The 26,741-nt window shown below is 40.5% G+C and overlaps 1 protein-coding gene across 3 annotated transcripts in view; it reads left to right on the forward strand.

Annotated features, from left to right (window-relative positions):
- The window catches only part of foxp2 (forkhead box P2), a 102,831-nt gene extending 90,451 nt beyond the window's left edge, over positions 1–12,380 (forward strand). For 2 of the 3 annotated variants that reach the window (XM_038738717.1, XM_038738718.1), the window contains exons 16-19: positions 2,020–2,141; positions 2,355–2,424; positions 3,370–3,677; positions 8,625–12,380. In XM_038738717.1, the coding sequence (XP_038594645.1) occupies positions 2,020–2,141; positions 2,355–2,424; positions 3,370–3,677; positions 8,625–8,769 (645 nt within the window). In that variant the 3' untranslated portion in view covers positions 8,770–12,380. The remainder of the gene's footprint in view (positions 1–2,019; positions 2,142–2,354; positions 2,425–3,369; positions 3,678–8,624) is intronic. The other variant, XM_038738719.1, reaches the window with a different exon arrangement.
- Positions 12,381–26,741: the final 14,361 nt, after the last annotated feature.

A 26,741-nucleotide genomic window follows, 5' to 3' on the forward strand; every position in this document is an offset into this window, starting at 1 on the left:
GAAGAAAGATGGCTGTTTGCCTGTTAACCAGCCCTCAGTCGTGGGAAGGGGCCAGGCCAGAGATGCACGCACACAGGAGCTCACATGTATACGCAAACGCATAAACTGTGTGTAAGAGAGGGGTTAAGGGTGTGTTCATGTGGAACTAAAGCAGAGAAGAAAGTGAGAATTGGCCTGTCATGGAGGGAGCACTCTTTATTTACCCACACAAAAGGGCCCATTTGTATATCTGTCTCGACGACTTTATTGTCCTGCCTGCCTCCACAAAGATGGTAAAAAATGTCTTTCCTGCAGCACATGTTTTTTTTTAACCAGCAGTGTGTCTCCGCACCGATAAAGAAAGCCTCGCTGAGCGTCAGTGTCTTCAGCGTTTTATCCTGTGGCCCCTCCGCGTCATTCGTTAGCCGCCTTTAGCCTTTGTGGCTGCACAGAGGACTGGAGGGAAAACTCTACCAACGGCTTATCAGTATGCAAGACATGGTGCAGTACTAGATTTAGTAAAGTGAATTAATTTGGATTTGGGATGCAAATAAGCACATGGGCGTGTGATCACCAATTCAGGAGGGCATGCAAAAAGATCGGTGCCCTTTTCCAGTTTGTTAGGTACAGTACGTGCGGTGTTTTGCTGTCTAACAATGTTATGACAAGATATGTTCTCAGATGTTTTGTGGGTCTTGTTACATTTTTAGCACAAAACAACACAACAACAAGCATATGTACCTTTTTAAATGTTTTTTTTTTTTAATTGTTTCAAACAAATTTCCTTTGTATATAGCAATGATATCCCAATGACATTAGAAATATCTCGTCTCCTACCCAGCACAATAACCAAGGTGATCTATTTACAGCTCCACAGTTCCCTTTATAAGTATTAGTGGGATGATCAGCAATGGGCTTGTCATTTCATTAACTGAGAAAATTTGTTTGTTTTTTTTTTTTTAAAGAAAAGAAAGAAATGAAAGGTAGTTTAATATCTCAGCTCAAAAGAGGAATCTACCCCCCCCCCCCCCCCCCCCCCAAGCCCACCCCATTTTCCTCTCTCTTTTCTCTCACCCAGAAGCTTATTAGTTCTAACTATATAGCATGCATAATAAAACTGCTCATTTGCTCATTAATATTAAAATTATCATATTTGGAGCCATGGGCATTAAGATCAATCAAATCCTGGGATTTTCAGGTCAGATGCGAGATCTGCTTATGAGTTTTTTTTTTTCTCGTTTCTTTTTTTCTGAATCCCTTTTTCTTGGAGAAAGAGCAGGACATGCCAAGCTAACGCAGATGATAAATATGAGAGGCAGGGATATTAAAGCCAAGATTATTATTTGTAGAGTCTGATGCATGTTTTAATTATTGTGCTATGGTCATATTAAAATAACAAGGATTTTTTTCTATATGGTTTCCTTATTTTGGAATTAATACCTTACTGGTTTCCTGTAAGATATATCCTGTTTTAACTTAAATATAGCTTTGATAATGTATTTCAGAGGTAATTGTGTCGCATACGCATGTGACACCACATGAAGAATATTTGGACATATAGATGTCAGATACAGTTCACCTTAATCCTCCTAATTCGTGCACACACTCACTCTCAAGCGCATACACACTGACACGAGGGCCTCCTGATGCCATGTCTTTTTTCTTGCAACACTGTCATCTTTAAAGCGATGTGTCCATTAAGAGAAATGCTTTTGTGGAGCAGAAAGGGTTACTGACATCACCATTATCAAGGCCGGCATTACGACTTCTGTCACCACCATAAGCCATTCGCTATGCTGATTACCTCCTTTTAGCCTACTTACTCTGATTGATATGTACTGTGTGCAGGACTTGTAAGAGCATTCGTTCTCACTCAATTTTTACTAATTAAATCAATGGTGCGTGAATGTTAAGAATTTCTTCAAAATGCAAGAAAAAATCAATTTCCAAGCCTTCCTTTTTTTTCTCTTCTTGATGGCTAATGAATGAATATGATTCGTTTTACCTCATCCTTCTGACCTGTGGGTTATGTCTCTGCAGAACGCTGTTCGCCACAACCTCAGTCTGCACAAGTGCTTTGTGCGTGTGGAGAACGTGAAGGGGGCGGTGTGGACGGTAGATGAGATGGAGTACCAGAAACGCAGGTCGCAGAAGATCACAGGGTACGTCGCCTCTCCTTAGATGTAGATCTAAAGGTCAATGACATCTAGAGGATCAGAGATCAGGATCTTTGTTTATATACTGTATAGTCTCCCTGCTATGCAATTTGTTCCTTTGATTTGATATATTTTCTATTTAAATGGATAACATTATTACATCCAAAGCAAGTTACAGAGTGAACCAATTTCTTTTTTGTTTCCTTACAATGTATCCAGAAGCCCTTCACTTGTTAAGAACCTGCCCTCCAGTCTTGGCTATGGAACTGCACTAAACGCCAGCTTACAGGTATGAACCAAAAGCCTCAAAGAACCTCAGACTCAACAGCTGCCTGTATATTTGACTGACAGGCAGGGCTACTGCCTGACTGATAGACCAATTGAGTGACTGAATGAGTGTGGTTGCTGTGAACAATACCGCTTCACATTAGTACTCACACTCATAAGAGCAAGTTTTTAGCTCTTTCTCTGCGTGTGTGTTTCTGTATCGCTTCTCTCCTCTCACACCTTCCTCCCTCTATCTTTCTCTCTCCTTCTCCCCCTCTTTTCTGCACACCGTCAGACTCAGAAGGCCACCCTGTGGTCGAATCTGGAAGCAACTCTCCCTCCTTCTTTCCGTTCTTTCTCCCTTCTTTGAGCTGTGGCAGCCACCTTAGATTGATAGCTGCATGTGCAAATGCAAGGGCATGTGCATTAATATTTATCTAAGCTGTCATAAATGATTTGGCTTCATAGTGTACGCCGGCGAGGTGCTCATGGCAAAAACTTTAAAAATTTAATCACTGTATATAACTTTAATGCGCAGCAGGCGAAAGTGTCAGGAGTTTTTTATTATTTTGAGGTAAAGTTTTTGGGGGACTTTTTTTAATAGCCACTCTACACAAGGGTATATGAATGGTAGCTGGGGGGAGGTAGTTGTCAGCAAGGTGTCACAGGGGGAAAAACAGCCAACAGAATAAAAAACTTAAGCTTAAGGGAGCTGTGTTTTAATATTTAATATGTAAAATCATTCTCATGCTTCCCCTCTCTTCCTCCATAGACCTTACCTGCTTCCTACCCTTTACACTCTTGAACCTATTTACCCCTTTTGATATCACTATGCCCTCATATCTTCCTCCGTGTTCCTCAACCCTCATGTAATGCTTACCACTCCCTACTTGCCTCTTAACAACAACTAATCTTCCAACCAGCACTAATCCTCAATATGTCTTCTCCTTTTACCTCTCTCCTGCAGGCTGCCCTGGCAGAGACCTCCCTGCCTTTGCTGGGGACCCCCGGCCTCTTGAACAGCGGCTCCACAGGCCCGATGGGAGGCAGCTGCCACGGCCTACTGGGCGGAGACCCGTCCGGCCTGATGGGCGGAAGTCCACCGGGACTGTTGGGCGGGAGTCCACCGGGACTGCTGGGTGGCAGCCCCCCAGGTACGCTGGGTGGCAGCCCCCCCAGCCTGATGCAATCAGCCCACGAGGAGCTCAACGGCTCGCTCGACCACCTGGACACTAACGGACACAGCAGCCCCAGATACTCCCCATCAGTACACATGTAAGTTCTTATAGAATTGCAGAATCCTGAAAAATTACTCTGGCAACCGGTGATGCACCCAATTATTAGGGCTCATTGGTGACTTGTGTTTTTATTAAAAAAATTTAAATCTTTAGTGTTTGTTTTGATTATTTAAAAAAAAATGTGTAATACACAAAGATATAAATGTGCAAATACCATAGGCAGGTTGGTAAAAGGTTACAAAAAGTTTGTAGTTTTTTATTATTAATATGTTGAGGGAAAAATGGTAATGGTAATAAAAAAAGAAAAAAGCTGCCTTGAAAATGCACCTGAATGGTAATTTAACTGGCCAGTGGTTAGAAAGGCTGCCTCCAACTTCACAGACTCTGAACCCACAGCCATGGAACCCACAAACACCCAACGAAGTGAACTCGTTATCCTTCATCCCAGAATCCCTTCCTACTCGCTCACTGCAGTATTTGAGAGATAATTGTGTCATACACAGACTCGCACATCTCACATTTTTATGAGTTCAAGTACCTACCTGAAAATACCCCACAACCCCCACCCCACTCCTATACTGAAATCACTTTCTGTCCTTATGCCCTTTGTTAGTTTAATTGCCTGATATTTAACCCACAGTACCAGTGTGTTCTTCAGTTTGCCATGACCTGAGGGCAAGGTTCAATTTCCAGCATGTACTGTATCATAAGCATGCTTCTCTTCCTGTCTTCTATGGTAATTTCAATGGCACTGTGCTTTTACCTGAGGTGAGCCTGGCATTTTGGATAAGTTAGTTTAAAGTCTATAAATAGGCTCTATTACACATTCGTCTTTAATTACATCGCTGTCCGCATTATAGGGGTTTAGCTGCTATATTTTATGCAAGACTGTTCCTAATAATATTGAGCCAGTGTAGCATTAATTACTTCTTTCTTTTTTTTTTAAATCTCTCCTTTTCTCTGTCTCTGTTTTAATGGAGCTGAGAAAGAAGGAGAGTGTTTTTAAAAATGTATGTGCCAGTTTCAGGAATGTCTGAAACAACCTGAGTCAGTGACGTCACACAGGTCTGTGTGACATCACTGGCATCACTAGCATGCAGGGAAACACACACACACACACACACACATACATTAACAGGACACATTCTGTTTATCATCCACTGTCCATCAATGCTCATGTTGCAAAGTCAGCCGACATGAGCTAACCAGTTCTGTAATGGATAAAGGCTGCACTCAGGCTCCATGCCTCCTCTCTGAGTGTATCTGTGAGAACAGAAGAGCGTTTGGTTAGCCCTACCAGACGTCTATACATTAATCTACTTGGACGTGTTTACCCCTCTCTGAAATGGGGTGTTAAGTGGAGCAAATCTGCCCAGCTGTAGAAAGAATCCCAGTGTTACCACTCCCCCAGGTCATTTAATTTTTAGTAACCGGACAGCATTGACTTTCTCTTTCCCTGCCTGCTTTCTCTTCTCTGTGACCACGCCGCCTTGACACCGACATGAGTGGCTATGGAGGATAAGATGCATTCATCCATCCCTCTATCCTTCCATTCCCGCCTGCCTTTACACAGCCACGACAACCTCAAAATGGAAGAAATGTGTTTTTCATGACTGGCTTTTCCAGGATGTTGTTTTAAATAATGGAGTGGCTTGTAGCACTAAACTAAATAGTACATCACCTTGAAGGCCTTTCTCAGGAAAGGACTCCTCAGTGCAACCAAGTCAATCCAACAATTAGACAAACCTCTCCCTCCCCTCAATGCCTAAAGGTTAATGCTATCTGCTTAACCACAAACCAGATCGCCCCAGGCCATGCTGGGTGTGTGTGTGTGTGTGTGTGTGTGTGCATGTGTTTGCACTTGTGTATATGTATGTGCAATACACTCATGTACACCCTAAGGGGTATGCTTAAAAGAACTAGTACTGTATACCAGGAAAGACCAAAAACGCTGCAACTGTAAAATTAGAGTTTCTAACGTGAGCAAATTAGCAACTTCACACAAAATGAAAATGACCAAAGTAGAATAATTATCCTAGCAACCAACTTCACCATATACTTAAATAAAGCAAATAAAATTGATTTAATATCACACTGCTGTGCAAATAAAATCGATTTAATATCACACTGCTGTGTCTTCAGACACACATCTAATTGTTTGGTGACTACCCCTTTTTGGTCTTAGTTAATGAATCGTAGTGAGATGTTATGAATGTCTTTGATTGCCCCCACAAGTCCTCACCCCTGCCTTCACCTCCCTTTCCTGCCCCCCCCTCCTCACCAAACCACCTCTGCTGCCCCCCAACTACCATTAAGCCTGTGGACTAATGACCTTATTTGCATCCCTGACATACCTTCGCATGATTGCTGGTGCTAATCTCCAATTGATGTGAGAGCAGGCATCTCGAGAGCCCGCACACATACGCACAGAGCGGCACGTATTTATTGCGCCGCAAAGTCCAGCGTTTACTTCTGAGTGACTCAATAATGGCAGCTAGCCATTAAGCGCTAAATGGCTCGTCCACGTATTTTAATAAAGTGACAGAAAGCTCGGCCTGTGAATATGGCCCTGCAAAGCCACACAAACACCTAATGAGCTGCGTATTAAAATAACAGAGGAGACTTTTGGTTTGTGATACACCTCACATTCAGCCGTATCAGTTGATCGGTGTGATGCCTTCAAATACAGAGCGATTATGATTTTAAAGTAATGGTGACTAAAAGATTAACAGTATCTTTGTGGAAAACCAACTTTTATGCTTAACCCAAAAAAGGCATGCATTCTAGTTGTATTCATGTCAACAACTCCTCCTGTGACTCCCATAAGTGGATGCTGGTATATAAATAGATGTAGTAAAATACAGGTGTAGTAATATTATAAAATATGTCCTAATAAGAGAAGTTCTAATTGTTGACAAATACTGTACATTGATAATCACTTAAAAATGTACTTTTAGTTGGTACAGCTACATTATAGAGTGTTAAAAAGCATGTATTAAATGTTTGAATGCTGCAAATAGATTCGAAATTAGTGATTTAAAGTGTTACCATGTCACTTTACCCTTTATAATTTTGGTGATGGTTTAATTTTTTGGTATAAGAAAGTGGCAATATAATATAAAATATAAACATACAAATGATAATGATTATCTTCACAATTAATTAATTAGTTGTTTTTTTTGTCTTCAATCAAATGTTTCATCATTTAGTTTATAAAATGGGGGAAAATGCATCTGTTCGCCCAAATTGAGGTCTCCAGGTTGCTTTTATCCAACAGTCCAAAACACAAACACTTTCATTTTATAATGATAAAATGTAGCAAATCCCCACATTTGACAAGCTACAAGATACATTTTTGCTTCCGAAATGATTTACTATCAAAGCTGTTTTCTTTTAACCAGTCATTTCAGCACTAGTTAGATTATCTAAAAGAATCTCAGGTTGGACCTCAGACTTGGACATCGTTGCACCTGTAAGGATTTCATTAACTAACATTAGATTAGAATTTAAATGAGTGTGTTCTGATTATAGTTAATTTCAAAAAAGTACAATGTAATGTATGTCTTAAAAAAATTAGTCTTTTCATTCAGAAGACTCAGTATTGACAGGTCAGAGGGAGCAGAGTAAGTGTTTTTCTGTATCTCTAACCTCTGGCTGAGGTGTTTTCTTTTGCCTTTCAATGCCTCCATGAATCTGAGGGGCAGAAAGAGAAATATTCATCGCTCTGCTTGCATCCTGCTATGATCAACCTCTTCTCTTCATCCCACCACATCAGAATATTAATTTACAGTATTTGGCTCTGAATATTAAAATCGTCTGTACCTTTTAAAATGATTTTTTAAATTCAGAGCCCCCACCCCTTCCACTGATGAAGGCAGCCCAGGAGAAAAGCTATGAGACGAGTCCTAACGTGCTACCACTTGATAAGTCTCCCTCTCTCTCCCCACTCTCATAGTCTAGGGGGATTTTCTGATGCATCCGATGTGTCAGAAATAATTAGGTTTTGTCAGATTTATCATTGTGGCACAAACCCCTCTCCCCGAATAGGGCCCCAGATCATGTTATGCCTTGTTTGTGTGTGACAGCATTATTATTCTTGTTAGTCGCCCAACACTTTTTTCTTTCCGCCCACTTCTCTGTTGTTCTGAAGCGAGAGGTGTCCTGCTCACAGCGCTGCCGCTGCTTCCTGCCCGGCGCTTATTGACAGTGGCTAAAGATATTCATCCATTTAGAGTTAAAAACATGTATCATGGTGTCCGAGCGAACTGCCAGGGCTGAAGTTGATTAATGGCAGAACCTAGCTGCCGGTTTTTCCTCTTGAGGAGCGACATGCACAGCCCCTGCATATTAACGAGTGGCTGCGCTTTCTATTAACTAGATAAAAAAGCCTCTCCTCTGCCTTTGCTCCAGGGGGCTCAGGGATGAGAAATTCTCCATTATTTATCATGTGGCCTGTTTTTTTCCCTTTTTCCTTTTTCATGTATTTCAACCTGGTGTCATCAGTAAACTTTTAAATGCCAAACATGTCTGGAACATCACAGCTTATCGGCCTTACAGGGGCCATGTTTTTCATGCAATTTTCATGCGCTTACTTACAGTAGACGTGAGGCATCATGTCGAATTAGCGTCTCGCAAACAACATGGTTGTTACTTTCACTAGATAATGGATGTAATGGCTGTTGTATGCCTGTTTTTTGATACAACAAATTTTATTTATCTGTTCGCTGAATGTCACATTGTGTATTCAATGTGCAGAAAAGGGAATTAACCCTTTTTGTCTTTTACATATTATTATATAGTGGTAATAATCAGCATTACTGTATTTCCTTACTGTCTTTACAATCTCAGGTGTTTTCCAATATGTGTAAATTCTGCTCATAATAATAAAAATTAAGTGAATGTTCATGGTCATGTGCTATTGGCTGCAGGAATTCATCATAAACGCATACAAATCTAACATCACCAATGTGAATGTGTGTCACAGGCCACCCGTTCACGTGAAGGAGGAGCCACTTAACATGGATGACGACGACTGTCCGATGTCACTGGTGACGACTGCCAATCACAGTCCAGAGTTGGACGACGACCGGGAGCTGGAGGAAGGGAACTTATCAGACGACCTGGAGTGACTAGGATACGATTTTTGGTCGACGTATCCCTTCACCCAGCCGCACTGTTTCTCTCACACAGACCTCCTGCAAGACTAGAAACCACTCCACAGTCCAAGCAACCACAGATGACTCTCTCTTTTGTCTCTCTCACCACTGGGACTATTTATTGAGCATGCATCCGGATGGAGACCAGTCCAAAGGAACTCTTTGTTGCAGCCCTTTGGGATCCCCAAACATGACAGGCATGAGATGTCTGATTCAAAAAAAATAATTAACTCTCTGAGACCTATTTCATTAGAGATGGCGTGGCCACATACAGTACAAGGATGATGGACTCGTGAATGGGGGAAAAAACATGAAACGAATGAGCAAATCATGTTCCGTTGAAAGCAAGCGGCCTCATATACTGCCAAAAAGGAAGACGTTTTATGTTTGTGAATAATCCAACCCCCAGTAGTTGTTAATGTCTAGAGGCAATTGCTGGTTCAATTCAAGTTGTTGCTCTGTTATCATTTGCACAGGAGTAGTCTCAGAAATTTGTGTCACTGCCTGTATGTTGCTACTATTATGAAAACCAGTATATTATTTTTAGCTCTTTTTTTTTTTTTTTTTTTTTTTTACCATCGTTAATTTCAAAATATGATTTTAGACACCACCAACTGTAAATGCCATTCCCTGAATCACACCAGTAACGGAACTACGGTACCAAAACTGTTGTTGCAGCTGTCCAGAAAAAAAATGAGGAAAAAAAAAGAAAAAAATAGTTGGCTTCCAGTCTAATATCTGTTTGTGATTAAAAGTTTAAAAAAAGGAAATTCAGTTGGGAAAAAAATAATACTTTGTGTAAAGCACCATTTACAAAACAAATGCATTTCTGCATAATTTTCTTCTTCCTGTTCTCCTTACCTCTTCGTTCTAAAGCTTTGTCTACCTGCAAACAGTCACAGGCAACAGCTAGAAACCAAAGCCAACACTAGCAATGGCCAATAGCTTATAGACAGAAGCCACCAAACTCCTCTTGGTTCGTCTTCTGTGACTTTAAACTAGTACAAAGAGAAGCTCTTGTTCCGCAAACTACCTTCGAATAACCTCTGGGATTGTTTCATTTAGCCCTATACAAAGATGATCACGAGTAAGGGAGAGGGGAAATAAATGCTGATTTTGATGTGTAATTTGATAACTCATAGAACGTCCACTTTGGAGATTTTCTGCCAGACGTACTGTAGGTTAAAGGTGATGTGATATTTGATCTGCGGGCGTTTTTGTGCTGTTGACTGGTGAGCAGCTAACTGTAAAAGTGGATTATGACCAAAACAAAACATTTGTGTATTCAATGGAAGTGCAGAAACATTATGTTGTTGTGAAGTTTATTTTCATTATTTTTGTTTTTTTATGCATTACACATCAGTCTTTATTGTTTCCAACCTGGTGAATATGTAATGTTCTAAGTGGGACTGTCAAAATAATGTCACGTCTTATTTCCATGGCGGTTTTGTTCCGAGCCGCGTCGAAACCGAAACTGAAAACATCGCTAACCAAACATGAAAAATATCTAGTGAAGCCAAATAAGTCATAATTTCAAGTTGATATGAAATGATGTGGCTTGGTTACCATGTAATAGCAAATAATAATAGCCATTGCAGAAGAGGATATCTAAGGTGAAAGTTAACCTTTTCTAGGTGATATTTGCTTTAACTTTCCATCAAATAGGCATTGTGTGGTTCATAGCTTCTCAACTTATATAGAAACCACTGGTGTTCGCACTAGTGTACTCTGTATAGGTAGCCAGCTTTTTATAACACACTTGTAGAGACTAAAGAGAAGTAGTTATTGTGGAGACTACGTCCCATCATTTCCCTCACAGCTAATGTCATCTAGAAAAGTGTTGTTGCTTTAATGGTCATTTCTGTTTTCAGTAAACCAAAGTTACACAAAATTCTGCCTCCTCTTGTATGGGATAAAGAAATGCTAAAACAACCACACACCCACCCTATTGGAGACTTGCATACATGCGTGCGAACAGACACACACAGACCCCAAGCTTTTGGTCTGCCAACTTTCTTGTTTCAGTAAACTCTCCAGCTGCAGAAAATGTACACTGTCGAAGAACCGAGTGGCTTTGTATTGTGCTGTAACGAGCAACGCGTCTGCCTGCTTCGACCAAAGTGGAAACACTGTGCATATGTTGTTTTCAAGTATTGTGCCAAGCCAAGTAATTGGCTGTAAGAGCTTAACACGCAGACACGTGCAGTACTGTATAAACCCACAGCATGTAAAGTACACACCCAGACACACACATACACGCCAGTTCCACATCAAGAGGGTACTGGGCCCAGAAACAAAGCTTATCCCTTCAATACTTAGCTGGAGTCAGCAAAACGACTTGAAGACGACGTTCTTAATAATCTTATCACACCAAATAAAAAGGACGCTGCGTCTTTCAAAAAAAAAAAAAGGGTTCTCCCACTTACCCAAAAAGGCTTTCTAAAAGCTTCTACCTCTGCACAACAAATTCAGAACAATTATGACAGATTGCACGAGTTATAAGAATGCCACAAGAGCTGTTACACTTTACTACGCTTGTCTCATAGGACGTGGCTCAAACCAACGTTTACATTCCCTGCGTCAAGATATGGAAGATTTGCATTGTAATAGGTTGTCCTCAAACATTTGTAGAATGATGATGTATAGATTACCTGTAAGGGAATATTGTGTTTTAAAAATGCATGTCTAAAAATCATTTGGTTGACTGGAAACATGAACCAATAAAAAGAATATAATAAAAATCATCGGGACGATGGCCTAAATGTACGTACAATGCATAGGAGTGCATTACCTCAGATATACTGTTTTGGGAGGGATAAAACCTGTCAGCCACAGAATGCATATTACCTGTAGATTTGCATGGGTTTTGTATAAATTAAGTAAAAAAAAAAAATGTCTAAAATAGTTGCTTGCACATAATACCAGAAAGACCTCCAGAACTGCGATCTGCTCCTCCACTAGATTTTAGGATTGTCTGGATTTTCTGGGTTGATTTTGTCTGTATTTTGATAACTGTGCATACTTATGTAAAAAAATGTTGGTGGACCCATAAATTTACCAGACTTTTTTCTAAGAGGAAAAAATAATCTCAGTGTTTCTTTTCTGACTTACCTGAATTTTTACTGTTTCTCTCATTGCTCGCTAAGAATAGCAAACCTGCTTTTTCTGCATCTGCTTTGCGTAGCTGTAAGGCTTAACCTAATGTGTGTATTTATTGCTTGTACCTCTGTGCATACTTTATGAAGCATTATGTCTGGCAGTTGAGTCATGTATCCTTTCTACTGCTATCCTTCTCTAATAATTGGGAATATGATCCCCCTATGTATACAGTAAATTGGGACTGTAGCAAACATATGTTTATGTAATTGGTGAAAACTTTTTTTTTTGGTTTCATTTCCTTTTGATTGAGATTCAACTACTTTTTTTGATACTTTTCATTACTGTGTACTGTGTCCATACGTTAAAGGTTCTCTGACATTAGAAGGTCATGGTTGAGAATTGTAACAGACGTTATTATTTTCTGTATTCATGGCATTTCACTGCTGAATAAAATAAAGGACCAAAACTTGGAATTTGAAAAGCAACTGTCTACCTCCAGCATCAGAGAGTATTTTTTCCCCCTCCACTGTTACACATATATCTTTTATTCTACAAAGGCACAGCCATGAAAATCTAGCTGGCATTACACTTTTAACGTTTCAGGAGCTGCTACTTCAGAGATGTGAAGGAAGGGTTGGAAAAAACAATTAAAGTTTAATGTATGTGTTACAAGGCTTTGTTCCAGCTTGCAGCACCTAGAGTCTTGTTTAGAACAGCGGGACAAGGCACTGTATTGCCCACCCCTCTGGACCTGTAATGGGTTTAGCCTTTGTATGATTCAAGCCCACTGCTTTCATGTACCACAAGCATGTCCCAGTATACACGGAAGTACTGCTGTGTACCTTTTGAAAGGCTTTTGTAAGAAATGTCTTACCCAGCTAGGATTCATTTCTGGGATACATACTGCAAAAGTGGTTTTGGCACAAACTGCATTATTAAGTCTGTTGTCATGCTTATGTAAAAAAAAATATCTGCCTTATTACCATCAAGGTTCTGCCTCATGGAGAGAAAACAAAGATGTGAAATTTCATCAGACGTCTTCCATTTTCCATCCATCTTCAAGACAGCAGTTCCCTCTTGACACTTCAAAAGGGAAAGAAAACATGCCTTTTAGCCTTTCGATTGATGGATGGTGACTGGTAAAACGCTATGACAGGCCGTGTGGCTAAATCAACTCCAGCAGGCCTACCACACCTTGTCGGTCATGGAGCAACCACACACTGACACCCTCATTGAGATTCAAACTGAATCTACCATGACCAATAGGTTGCCCATTAGCTCGTCTGTATGCCGAGAGCCTTCTACACGTTCCAAAGGGTGCTCAGGGACATCGTGGGACCCTTTGAATCATGTCCGCTGGTCATTTAATCGTAACGCTGATGCATGTTCTTTTTCCTTACCATATGATGTCCCATGAGAGGTCAGAAAACAACAGCATTTTTCATAAAGGCACGCAGACCCCCCCCCCATGACAGTCCCAGGCACCAGCCATGGCAGGCTCCTGTTATCTCCTCAGCAATGGCGTTCCAGAGCATTAGCTACCTCGCAAGGCTCGTCTTCTATGCTATTTATGCACTTGGAAGTGTTTGTGAATTCAAGTGAGGGATCGCATACGGAGTGCAACAAGGGCCGCTGTGTACTACACAACATCAGAGGAAGCTCCGACATTAAAGTGTGAGAGCGCCTGCTATAGACCCTTCTTTCAAAGGCCATGAAATAATAATGGGTTGTGGTTAGAGAGGTATCCGTGAGTCACACTGGCTGCTTTTCATAAAGTGGAGTTATTTACAGTACGATGAATAAAAGAAAGGGTAGCTGGTGGTGCAAGCCTTTTCCACATGAATGGTGGGGGGAAAAGAAGTCCCTCTAATATACAGTGGCAGTGCAGTAAACTACATGAGAGGCTGTAAAACTGGGAATGCAATGACAACGGGGTAAATTGGTGAAAAAGTGAGTGTTTGGTAAGTTTTAAAGCAATGATGTGACATTGTAGTTAGGCTTATTTACTTTGTTATTGACAGTTAGATGAGAAGATTAATTCCACTCACATATCTGTTTGGTAAATATGAAGCCGCAGCCCAGAGACTTAGCTTAGCTTAGCTTAGCATAAACACTGAAAACAGGGGAAAACAGCTGGCTCCAAAAGTAACCGAATCCGTCCACCACCACCTCTAAAACTCAGTAATTAACATGTTGTTTGTCTAACTTGTATAAAAAACAAAAGAGTTAGCACAACAAGTTGAGGAGTAACTGGGATGCGCTGTGTTGTTAACTGTGATGTCATTGTCATGCTAGTTTTTATACAGAGTAGGCAAATTAGATATAACATGTTCACTTGTGAGAATTAGAGCTGCTGGTAGGCAGATTTTGTTACCTTTGGAAGGAGCCAGGCTAGCTGTTTCCCACTGTTTCAAATCTTTATGCAAAACTAAGCTAACAGGCTGCTGGTTGCAAGCTTCAAATTTACCGTACAGACATGCAAGTGGTATCGATCTTCTCGTTCAACTCTTGGGATAAAGCACATGAACATAGTAAACTCACAGTATATCTCAGTGCAGTGGCAAGAGGCCCGATGGCTAACATCCTGCCCTTCTGAATTAGACGGTGCATCCTGGCATCATTCATTGAATATCCAACACTGACCAATTAGGTCAATTTATGAACCGTCCCCTTGCGGGACTGGGTTGTAAATATCTCACAGACTCACAGTTTATTGATTAAGAGTGTCGACTCTCTTTCTCTCTCTGTCTCTTTCATTCTCTCTCCACCCCTTCTGACCTGACGATGCGTGTCGGCTCCCTAGAAGACCCTCGCCCCCAGGCTGCAAAATTGCCTACTAAATAGTCCGAGGCAATGGCAACGCTAATTGAGATCATCATTATTATAATTGCGGGCCCTGAAAAGCGCGTCTTAAATAATTTGCATTGCTCTCAAGTTGATATTGGACGCAGTGCAAAAATAATTGCATAGCTCGGAGGCATGATGCTCGGTTCGGTGGTGGGCGAGGGGACTCTTGTGCCCGTTCCCCCCACCTAGCTCAAGTAACCGCCCAGCTGGTGCAGAGTAGTGCTCCATATCAGATGCCATCAGAGGAGTCACGTGTCTGTCTCGCCAGCAGCAGTGGAGTTTTAGTACATTTTTTTGGTTTAAGTTAGTCATGTTTTTGCCCACTTTTATGTAAAAACCTTCCTTGCTGAGTTCTCACAGTCAGCACATTTTCACTCAAATCAGAAGACACTACTTTCAAATGAGAACACAACATTCCCATGAGATGAGACTTCTTTAATGCTTGTTCCAGTGTTGTGTTTTCCACTGGTCACTGTGCTTTAACTTGTCCAAACTCACCTGCCCTATCGCCACACGTCTGATTTTTCCACTCTGTTGAAGGAGCTGCTGAGACAGACAAAAAACAACCCTGTGTGACCTCGATACATAAAACTTCACTCATCATTACATCAGAGGGACCTGACGTAAAGGTACTTTTCACTTTGTGTGGATGTGATGTGCAGGCACCGGTGTAATGTATGCAAGAGAAATGCCTATTTCTCCAACTGAAACAAGGGATTAACCCAACAAAATGGTGAGAAACTGCTGATATTCACGAATTCTTGCCAGTGGCATTATCTACCACGTACACACACATCCTATCAGGTTCTCTCTCCCCCTGTCTCTCTCACACACACACACACTCACCCACATCAGCACAGAGAAACTTGATAATAGCCCTAATGAATATGATACAGTAACATGATATGGCTTATTATTTGTTTTCTTTATGCTTTAGCTACAACAACCCTTCTAGGCTGCTTTTGCCTGTGAAAATGAGCACATCAAACAAGAATGATTGGGTAGAATCAGATTAACTAAATCCTCTTAGACACAACACTCCCCTCAAACACACTCTTTGCCTTTATTGCGCGTGTTTCCCCTCTTTTTCACACATTGTATCTCTCTCGGATATCGCTTTATTCCCTGACATGTTAGTTGTGATAAATCAAGCTGTTTGAGGTGGGTTTTGTGCAGGTGGTGGGAGAGGTTATGCCGCAAAAAAAAAATCCCAACTATCATCTTTAATCCATGGTAATCACCTCTGGCCTTAATCACCAATTCATAATGGAATTTATAATGGAATGATTTCAATTACCTACCACCACCGGCACCACCGAGTTCTGCAATTAAATTAGGACAATGCAATTGTATGTCTTTGTCTCAGATCTCAATATGTTTGTGTTGAAGGAGTCTGGTGTCCTTTTTTGTTTATGGAACTTCTGAAGGAGAAGTTTGGTCTTGGCCTTGTGGAAAAGAAAGGCTGTTTTTAAAAGAAAAAGAAAACCTTGGGCGTTGATCATGTGGTTGGGGGGTGGTAAAGGAAAAAAAAGAAATATCTAGCATTAGTGAGGAATGGTGGGTTAAATCACTTACTGAAGATTTTTAATGACATTTCAGTGTTCCTCGTATAATTACTCTTCATCCGAGATGGGCCGTAATGCTGTTGGACAGTCGCGGTTCAGGCTCGCTAGCTCGCTTCATTAGCGTGTCATTCCTATTTCACATCAGAGGCTTTAATTGTAATGCTGAATATGCACAGCTCTCCACAGAAGCCTAATCAAAGTGGATCCACTTGTATTATTAATATCAGAAATCAGCCCGCTTGCTATTTTTTATAAATAAAAGAATACAGACGCATAAATCAGCTGTCATTTATTAGCATGGCCCTGGCATATCCGCCAGACATGCAAGAAGAGAAACCCCACCCCATCTCCGTTCCTCCCTGCATCACTCATCAAGATTTAAAAAGAATAAAAGACAGAGAGGAGAAAAGGATAAAAAACTGCATTAAATATACATACTAATTCCGCCGTGAAGTAATCAGATTACAAAGCAGGTGACACCGGGCTCAAAAAAATTTGGACGGCAAGGGGATGGAGATCTTCACAGGGAGAAAAGGACAAATACAAAGAAAAGAGGAAAAGGTGGAGAGAGAAATGCGAAAATGGAGGATTAAGGATTTACATTCAAAAGCAAATAGCACAAGATAAAGAGACGACAGTGCATAAGAAACAGTGTCTTTGAGGAGGGCTATATGAAGACTGAGTGTGGCCCTGCAGGTTGTGCTGACCAACTATAAAAAACAGCTGTGTTTTGAATCCTGTGGCAGTGAGAGTCAAAGTGCTGTGAACCGCTAATCCACATCAGTGGAGGGCTTTGGTGCTGATGCAGATGGCACACAGAGAACTGCAACTGAATACCTGCTCTTTCCCTAGAAAGAGATACCGAAGCTTTAGAAAATTTATATTTACAATGTGGAGGAAAAATGAGATTTCTTTTGATATGTATGGATTTTTAAATCGCAATAGAGGAATGCAATGTGTTTGTAGCTCATTTGTTTTTGTAAATGATTCAGGTAGTGTTCATTTTAAGACCACAGATTATCTGGGCAAAAAAAAGATCTTTTTTTTTCTTCACCTTGGAAACGAGAGCAAAAGAGGTTCTCACCACTTCCTGTACAGTAGTCTGAAGAAATCAGTAGTGGAAGAGATCCTTTTACTAAGTAAAAGTACCAGTAGCTTATAACAAAGTAAATGCTTAAGTAAAGTAAAGAAGTATCATCAGCACAATGAAAAAAAGTACTCATCTTACAAAAAAATGCAAATACCATGATTCGAGTGAACAACGACATAGTCATGTAACTAAAGTTAGCTAAGTTGTGACATAGCTAGCATCACAACAGCATATCTTGGCAAACTAGAAAGTACTGTACTAAATACTAAAATGGGTACTGAATGTACCCATTTACAGAGCCAAGACTGTGTACAAACACACTTTTTTTCAGCACACACAGAACAGACACTTTGTGGATTGTAAGAAGATATTCGCTGAATTTGACAAAAAAATGTTTATTGGATTAGAATTGCATGCCCCACCTTTAATACATGTGGACAGGCCAGGAAATATGTCACACAATGTAGTTGTAAGATCAAAAACACAATTACATGTCCTTGGTGCAGCCATAAAATACACAAAAATCTAATTTTGTGGTTTACATTGTATAATGTAACATGCTTTCTTTTGTCAGTTGAAGTCAGAAGCGGACAACTAAAGCATGTGCCACAGGACAACACTGTCACATTTAATGTCAGAATACAAGAAAAGTTGTGACATCTTCAGGTGGATGAGACAGACATGAATGATTAATTAGACATTAATGGGGAGACGGACATTAATTAGGCATTAATGTGGAGATTTTGTACAGAGTCTATCCGCACTTCTCTCAGCCACATCCTTCCACTATGTACATATACTCTAGCTCAGCCCTCTCTCTCTCTGTGCCCACACCCCTGCACTTCTGCATGTTCTTTCTCATCTGTGTATATAGAGGCAGACGTGAATTGCACTGCTACTTAGACTGTAGGTTGAGACTTAACATTTTTAATTTTGTTCTAGCAAGGTGCATTTTGGGTTGATTCCATTTGCTTCCCATGTCTTGTAAAATCAAACACCACTCGAAGATTTCAAACACTTAAAGCTGGCAACGTTCTACGTGCGCTAGATACACATTCCATCACTGGCTGTTGTTCTGTTCTGTGACTGCTTCACTTTCCCTCCTTCCATTAAGCTGTTTTCTAGAGTTCTCTGTGTGCTGAGGCGAGGAGGACAAGTGTCTTGCTTTACAGGGCGACATGCAAACAGGCTGCTGTAGTTGCCAAACATTAACCCAGTGTCAACATGTAAGAGGGGAATTTGCCACTGCTTTGAGAGGTTTGTGTCTGTGTAAACTGCACATTCACTGGCTGATGAAAAAGGCTTATAAACAGAGGTTGAGAGACACAGAAAGGGAAGAAAGGTACTGTAAGGAGAAACTAAATTACTTTCCAGTGTAGACTACTGTACATGCTATAATCCTAGGAGAAGGCAGGCGGGGAAATGATAGTGGCAGCGGGGGGCAGTGTTCAAGTACAGGTCAGCTCCATTACCTGGGTCCAGCATGTCTCGCTCACATTCTGAACATACATATATAACCCCAGCTTGATGATATTCTCTCCCAATCTCGCTAGTTTCCATTCCAAACCTCTTTGATCTGTGATTTGCATTTTAGCGCCCACGGGGTGAAAATTATTTGGATGAGATCCCCCCCCACCTCTCCCTCGCTGCCTTCTTTTCCGCATCTTCTCACTCACCCATTCACCGTACCTGGGGCTTGTAAACTCATCCCTCCCTCCCCTCCCCGGCTCCCTCTTTCCCCAGCTCCCTCCACCCCTCTTTCCCCGCTGCTACCCTGCTCAGGATCTCCTTTTAATATCAGTTATGCCCCCAAAAGAAACAAACAAATTAGCTGACAGGAGGAGCGAGTTTCACTCACGGTTCCTCACCTGTATGTGACCCTTGGGGTGAGAAGCCGGCTCCTGAACAAGTCTCCCAAACAGCATGGCTAGAGACAAATCGGATGAAGTAGAACTTGGCAAATGAGATAAGTACATTTACTCAAGTATGTACATTTTTCAGGTAGTTTAGATGCACTTTTTATTTATATGTTATCCTACAGTATACTTTTATTATACTATAGCCTATTTCAGGGGGAAATATCATACTTTTTACTCCACTATATGTATTTGACAACTACTCTCAAGGCATTGTTAAAGAAATAGTTCAACATTTTTGGAAATTAAATTATTGGCTTTCTTGCTGAGAGGTAGATGATAAGATTGATACCACACTCATTTTTAGCTCTCTAGTGTCATTAAGCTAGCAGCAGCCACACAAACAATATATAATGTGTTAATTGGTGAGCTTTAGAGCGCTTGAAGGTTTATTTAGTTAGCGTAGGACAGAGCCAGGCTATTTCCCCTGTTTCTAGTATTTGTGAAAAGCCAAGCTAACTAGCTGCTGGCTTTAGCCCTTTTTTTAGCGTACAAATATGAGTTTACAGATCTACCCACCAAACTCTTGACAAGAAAGCACATAAGTGTATTTTCCAAGATGTCAAGCTATACCTTGCACATTTTTAAAGATTACACGGTCGTGTTGGTGTGTAACCCCCTACAAAAAATGTAAGCCTATTTGGGGCCCCTTGTCAGATGTCTATGAGTTGTTAACAGTCCCAACAAGAGTGATTTACTCTTTATTTGCCAATATTTCAGACAAAGAGAAAAGTCCAAAAAACAAATTCACTTTGGTACTTTACAGTGTATTTAGCTAATAATACTTCTTTTACTTGAAGAATAATTTGGATATATTAAAACCAGGGCCCTATTTTCACATATTTTGGTGTTAAAATGACTGATACAAAAAGTATGAACCAATCAACCAAGAACCAGTTGTAGTGGCTGCAACGTATTCCTTTGGGGCAATTGCGCCGCGATTGCGATGTTGTTAGACACCCAGTATAACAGTCTGAGCCTGCATTGCAGCCATTGCAGCTGGTTCACAGCTGCCTGCTGAAGCCATTTACTGCACGAATTCCAAGACTTTTTGTCATTTGACCCAAAAAATATGTGAAAGCAGGGCCCAGTTTTAAAAACACAGAAATTACACTTTAAGTAGGACTTAATGCAGGACTTGAAATATTCCTTATTCTATTGGTACTTTTACTTAACTAAACTCTGGACACCACAGCAACAAAAAACAAACTGTAGACATGCAGAAAAGTCAAAAGACAGACAAGCAGTGACACAGACAAGCTATTTTTACAGCTTAGTTCTGTTTCTGCCAAAAACTGAGCGTCACAATCCAGCTAAAACATCCTGTGGCTCCAATAAAAAGCCTGCAGCAGAATTGTGCCATGTCTGCAGACAAGCAGCTTCATCGCCCCCTAGACCAGAGAACCGCCAAAGCAAGCCTGCTTCTAGCTCACTTGATGTTTTTAAACAATTTATATTTGTTATCATATCAAAGAAGAGGCGTGCGGCTATCAAACGCGCAAGGTGCACACTCTCAGCCGAGGGGCCCACTCAGCCAGCCACGCTGCATTCCTTATTCTATTTTATCTCTCTTGGTTTTTGACTAATGTCAGTAACAGCAACCGGTAATAAAATGCTTGTTAGAGTTTGTGCCGTTGCCTCGGAGCATCGGCTTTGATACATCGTCAGGCCATTTGCAAGTGTTTCCTGATTACCTTGCCACCGACTGCATGTTTATTGATTGGGAGTTAATAACGCGAGGGCCTCCACTTACTTCGCCCTCGCTTCTTTTTGCAAAAGGTGAGGCTTCCTTTGATGTGGAAGCGATACATTTTCAGGCAACATAAACGCATTTGTTGTCATGTCAGCTTCGCTCCCCTTTTTGCATTGTGTGTGCAGTACAGTGTGGAGGCGCATTGTAGTTGTCAGTGTTGGGAATAAATTGAAGGTGGAAGGAAAAAACAAATGGTGCCAATTACTTACATTACCTGCAGGCAGTCTAGGTGACTTTATTTTGCTGTCTGTAATGCTGACATCTGATTCTGCAATATATCTTTACATCTGTCTTTATGTGTTAGTGCTTTTATGTCTTTATGTGTAGCATTGTCACTGAGCCTGTCATCTCTGGGCCTGTTTATCTGCTGGCTTCTGTATCTTTGTTATCCCCTTCTTTTTCTATACTGTCTGTCCCCATGACAGTCAATATGGTGATTCCATCCCATACCAGTTGATTGTCTTTCCGTTCCGTCCTCACTAGCTTCTCCCACTGCTGTTTACCCTGCCCCTTCCCCAGACACAGGCCGCCCTTGTATGATTTTCTGTCTCTTCCTCTGGCTGTCTCGTATCTCCCCCCTCTGAACTCCACTGAGCCAGCAGTCGTGTCAAATCAAAATAACATCTTTAAAAATTCAGTCAACATTACTGCCAACAAACAGCGAGGGCCTCCTTGTTGGCTATTCATGTATTCAGGTGTACATTGTATCATGGTCGAGATGCATTCGGAGGAGCCCAACATGGCAATTCCATCAAAATTTGATGTATTCATTCACAGTTACTAGTAAACTCTGTTTGTTTGTAGATAACCGGGATGTTTACCAGGGGCCAGGCGGACAGGAAAGCAGACAGGCACATGCAGATCGGTTTCTTATCGGACAAGTGTTGGCCCTGCACCTGTCGGCCATGTAACCCCTGCTAGGTCCCCAGTGGAACATGAGCCCGTGGAATACGACATGGTTTCCGTCATCTTTCTGATGCTTTCTTACCACCTTTCTGTCTATCTTGATCCGTGCTTGTATTTTTGTGTGCAGCGCTGCGACAAACACCATATGTGCTCAGTCTAAGAATTCTTCCCTTCCTCCCCCTTCATTCCCTCTATCTCTTCCTCTTTCCTCTCTCAATTCTCACAGTGTTTACATCCTTGTTTAGTATCGCATTTTTGAGGTCAGACCAAAGTGCTGTAGCCTCAGGCTGGCTCCCAGTGTTTGCTGATCGCTTTAACAGCCTATCATAGCCCAGCACTTTTTTGTTTTTTTATTTCTTTATGATAAAATACCCAGTAGTCTTGTACAGACAGCTTGATCAGGAATAATATGTAAATAGAGAGTTCTAAGGTTAGCCCCGCCACCCACCTTGATATAAATCTCTCCCCTCTTTATCAAATTCCACGGCTGTCTTCCTTGGAACCGTCCCAAAATCTCATCGTGTCAAAATGCATTACGAACATCAAAACATTTCTGTTTACAACATCGCAGTCGTGTCAATTAAATCTGATAAATTATTCAAACATTTATCTTCCCCCCCGCCCTGCCTGGGGACTTTTTAATCAAGCTTCCTATTTGCTTTAAATTAGCACTGTCAAGTGTGCATTTGTGTAAAGTCCCTGGTATCATTAAAGATTTATCAATTGGAAATCTGTTTGGGTTGATTTTACTGTTAATTGGCTAGGAGGAGGCGTGCTGTGGATTTACTCTCGTCTGCAACAAGTGCCTCTGAGTTGGGTTAAAACTGCAGAGAGCAAAGATCAGCATCCTGGGGTAGATCTGCATAAGCTAGATCTGCAATCCAAGTTATAGCTGCTGCAAAGCTTTTACATACAGAGCTCGACAAACTGGATCCTTCATTCCAGCAGCATAAATATCAACAGTTGCGGCAATATTTCTATTTAATATACATTAAATGTTTGTAGCAGGCAGATAACATTGTAATATTTCCTACTCATGGTCTACATTGATTTTTTAAAAATATCTTCATATTTTTTAATGTAATTCTGGTGGATATTAAAATACCCATTATCTGACCACTTAGCCACAGTACATTATACTATCCCCAGCCAGCATTCACTCCTTTGCCAAATAGTCTGTTTTAGTTCGCAACATGTTGTCTTGTTGTCTACTTTCTAGCCGTTTCTGTTTGCCTGATTTCCTGTATGACTTCATACCTGTTTTTTTCAGACTGTCTACCTTCTGTAGCCTCCTTGGATGACTCTATCTTTCCGATAACAAATGTATTTTTTAACACTGACAAAGTAAAGTCTATTGTTGTGCTTCAACCCCCACCTCATGAGTCTGCATTTGAGTCCTTATTCATGTTCTCGTTTTCTGGTCTCTCACAAGTAAAGGGTACAATGTGGAGTTTCTTCCATACTTTTGTGAATATAATAGGCCAAATAATTCAAAGTTATAGATAAATCAAGTCACTGGATGATCAAGAAAGGAACACTTTGCTATGATAATTGGGTATATTAAATGAATATTGAAGGTCTCTGAATGTATATGCTGTCATTTTAATTAGTGCTACAGTCTACATTGGGTCTGCACAAGCTCCCAGCTGACCTACATCTTAAGTGACACTTAAATCTACTCTAAATTGTTATGCTTCATGTCCATTTCTTTTACATGCATGTGTAAACGCAGGGTGGCTACCCCATAGTAAATCTGAGGGTATGTTTGTTCCGTCATCTTTTGCAAAAAAATTACAGATCTGATTCTTCAGGTGGGTGCTTTAAACTTTAAACCATCTGTCATATTTTATGATATAGTTGTATATTTTGCCGTAAAATCTTCGTCAGCAAAGTTGGTACTTGTACTGCAATCTTCATATAAAAATAATTATATAAAAAGTTCAGTGTTGCTCTCTAAAAGCGTGTTCAAAGTACCAGCACCTCTTAATTGTAAAAGTGTAAAAGTTAAAGCAAATGTACTTACAGTAATGTCTAATGCAATAAGCATATATCTATATACTGACTTTAGTATTTGTTTAAAATCAGATCAAATCAAACAGATAACATGTTTGAGGTGAAACAAAATTTGCATAATTGCTTTGATTCTTATATCCACTAAAATTGAAATGATATACAGTACATAAAAATGCTGCTTAAAGCAAAAGTTAAACCAACTTGAGCCGTGAACACAACTAAAAGTAAATCAGCCATAGCAGATAATCCAAGTAACACTTAAAAATAAATCAACTGGTGTAATATCATAATAATCCAGGCCATATGGCAACCACATGTCTGTCTATGGCCTCTTGGAGGTTAGACTGAGGTCAAAGAGCAGATTTTTGATCCTCACGCAACACCCCTGCCTCACTCTCTCCCTCTCTCCCTCCCTCTATCACTCAATTACTTTCAGCCCCATTTTTTCTTTCTTTCATGTCATTCGCACCCTTTTCCTCTCTTTCTTTCTCTTCTTCTGTCGTCACATTTAACTTAAATATCCCTCAGCAACAGATTAGAGGAAACGGCAGCACGGCAAGTGTTTTACATTCCATTGTCCTCTTTACATTTGAGTTTCGGTGCAGTTTTGCCGGTGTTTTTGGGTACGTTTGAAGCGGTTTTGAAGCCATATCAGAGATGACATGTTTTGTGCATATTTTGAAACTGTTTCCTTTTGTAATGCAAATGAATGTGACTCTGTCAATAAGCAGAAAGGCAGACGCATGCTGAATGGATCGCCTGAAACTTTGGTGGTGCAGAGTTTTGACTGCTGTGAAGGATTGTAATGTTAACTGCTTGTGATGGGGGGGTTGTTTTAAGGCTTCACTGACTCAACTCAACCACACTCACACATGATTTACAAATAGGCACACGCACACGCACACACACACACACACACATACACATCTTGTTGGTTCTCACTTTTGTGCTTCAGCGCTCTCCATCAGAACTCAACCCCAACACACACTGTTCTTCCAGGCCTCCCCACAGCCCAAAGAACCTGCAGCACATCTGTCTACACTGCATCTCCTCCTCCTCCTCCTCCTCCTCTTGCTCCTGCTCTGCTCCTTTAACCGTGGCCAGGTGTTTGCCCACAGCCACATAGCTCTTCATCTCCAGGCCGCCAGACCGACGCTGATGTAATTGCTCTCTCCGCTGATCCATGAAAATACAGAGAAAGGCAAGGGAGAAAAGGGGGGAAAGTAGCAAAAGACCGAAAGAGACAGTCTGAGTTGTAAAGTCAGAACGAGGGCTGGGATTATGTGACAAGGAGGTGTGGGTGGTGAGGAAGGATGTTTGTGTCACTATTTTATAGAGGGTGGAGTTTGAGGCTCTCTGTGTGTGTTTATGAGAAGGTCATGGGTAAGTTGGGTGAAATACGTGGCCAAGTTGTAATGATTTTTGTTTGTGTGTGTGAATGCGCGTGCATGTTTCCAGGTACGTATAGAGCTGTCTGCACGCATGACCTCTCCCAAGAGAGACAAAGCACACCACAGTGGGACTGTGGTGTGCTTTTAGTGGTTGTGTTGTGAGGGCAATTTCAATTAATGTATTCATGATATTTATATATTTAAATATATTTATAAGGGGTTAAACCCACAGGGGGAGGTGGCTTTCCATTTTCCTAATGACATGCAAATGGGGTGTAATGTTTTGTTCTGTCTCAAGCCCATTCCAGAGAGTTCTGTAGTTAATTATACCACAGTATGTATATGTTTCCTAAAGAATATTTGAACTGTTCCTGACTGCTAGGAAGTTTAAGTTTGCCCATTTACAATGAAAAAGTTTACATTTCTCATTTACATTATTTTATCTGACACTCAACCACACTTAAAATGTATGTCACATGTAATCATCTGCATTACATGCAGTAAGTAATCATGAATTACAAAGGTGCCCTGGCAACAGCTATAACAAATTATTGAGTCTTTGGAATGATCGTGTATCACATAAATGCTCCGAGATTCAATACTTTATTTATTTATATTAAATTTATAAATTTAGTTTAAATATAAATTATATTAACTTATATTTAAACTCCTGTTTATCTGTTAGGTATCCAATATTGTCCACAGGTAAGTTAATAATGGTGCAACTATTACAGCTCACCATTTAACCAATTGTCCAGTTTTTAAGTATCAAGTAAATTCTATTTATTTCATCATGAAACAAACAACATTAATTTAATAGTCAGAGATTGCAACACTTAGCAGAGATCACCTGGAGTTTTGAATGAAGTGTTAGATTAAATTATGTGGCTATCCTGCAGCACTGTGATGAGACGATACTGTATCAAATTAGAGAATCAGAGGGAAAAAGCCTCCTGCTGTTAAAGATCTAATTATTGCAAACACAATAAACAGCTTGATTGTTTAATGTCTGCTACTGTTAACCCACAAAACCCTGCTGCTTTACTGGATTCTGAAAGCACGTTTCACTGTGTTACTATTAATATTATATTTTGCTTAAGAATAAATTGATAATTCTTCTGTGGTATATTTTTTATTTTTCAGAAACTTTTTGACCTAGCTTCCTTGAGTGAAGATAGCTTATTTTTTTCAACCTTAACTGGACATTTTAGCGTGTAGCCTATTAACGCATACATTTATTAAAAAATTTTAAAAAATAGGAAACGTTTTCAGAACATAATACTAGGATAGCCACTAAAGAAATAGTTCGACATTTTGGGAAATGTGCTTATTTGAGTTCAATGAAAAGATCGATACAACTGTCTT

This window comes from Micropterus salmoides, unplaced genomic scaffold (assembly GCF_014851395.1).
Source record: "Micropterus salmoides isolate LMB-PRFRI ecotype aquatic unplaced genomic scaffold, ASM1485139v1 Ms_hic_scaffold_23, whole genome shotgun sequence".
NCBI classification, from domain to species: Eukaryota; Metazoa; Chordata; class Actinopteri; order Centrarchiformes; family Centrarchidae; genus Micropterus; species Micropterus salmoides.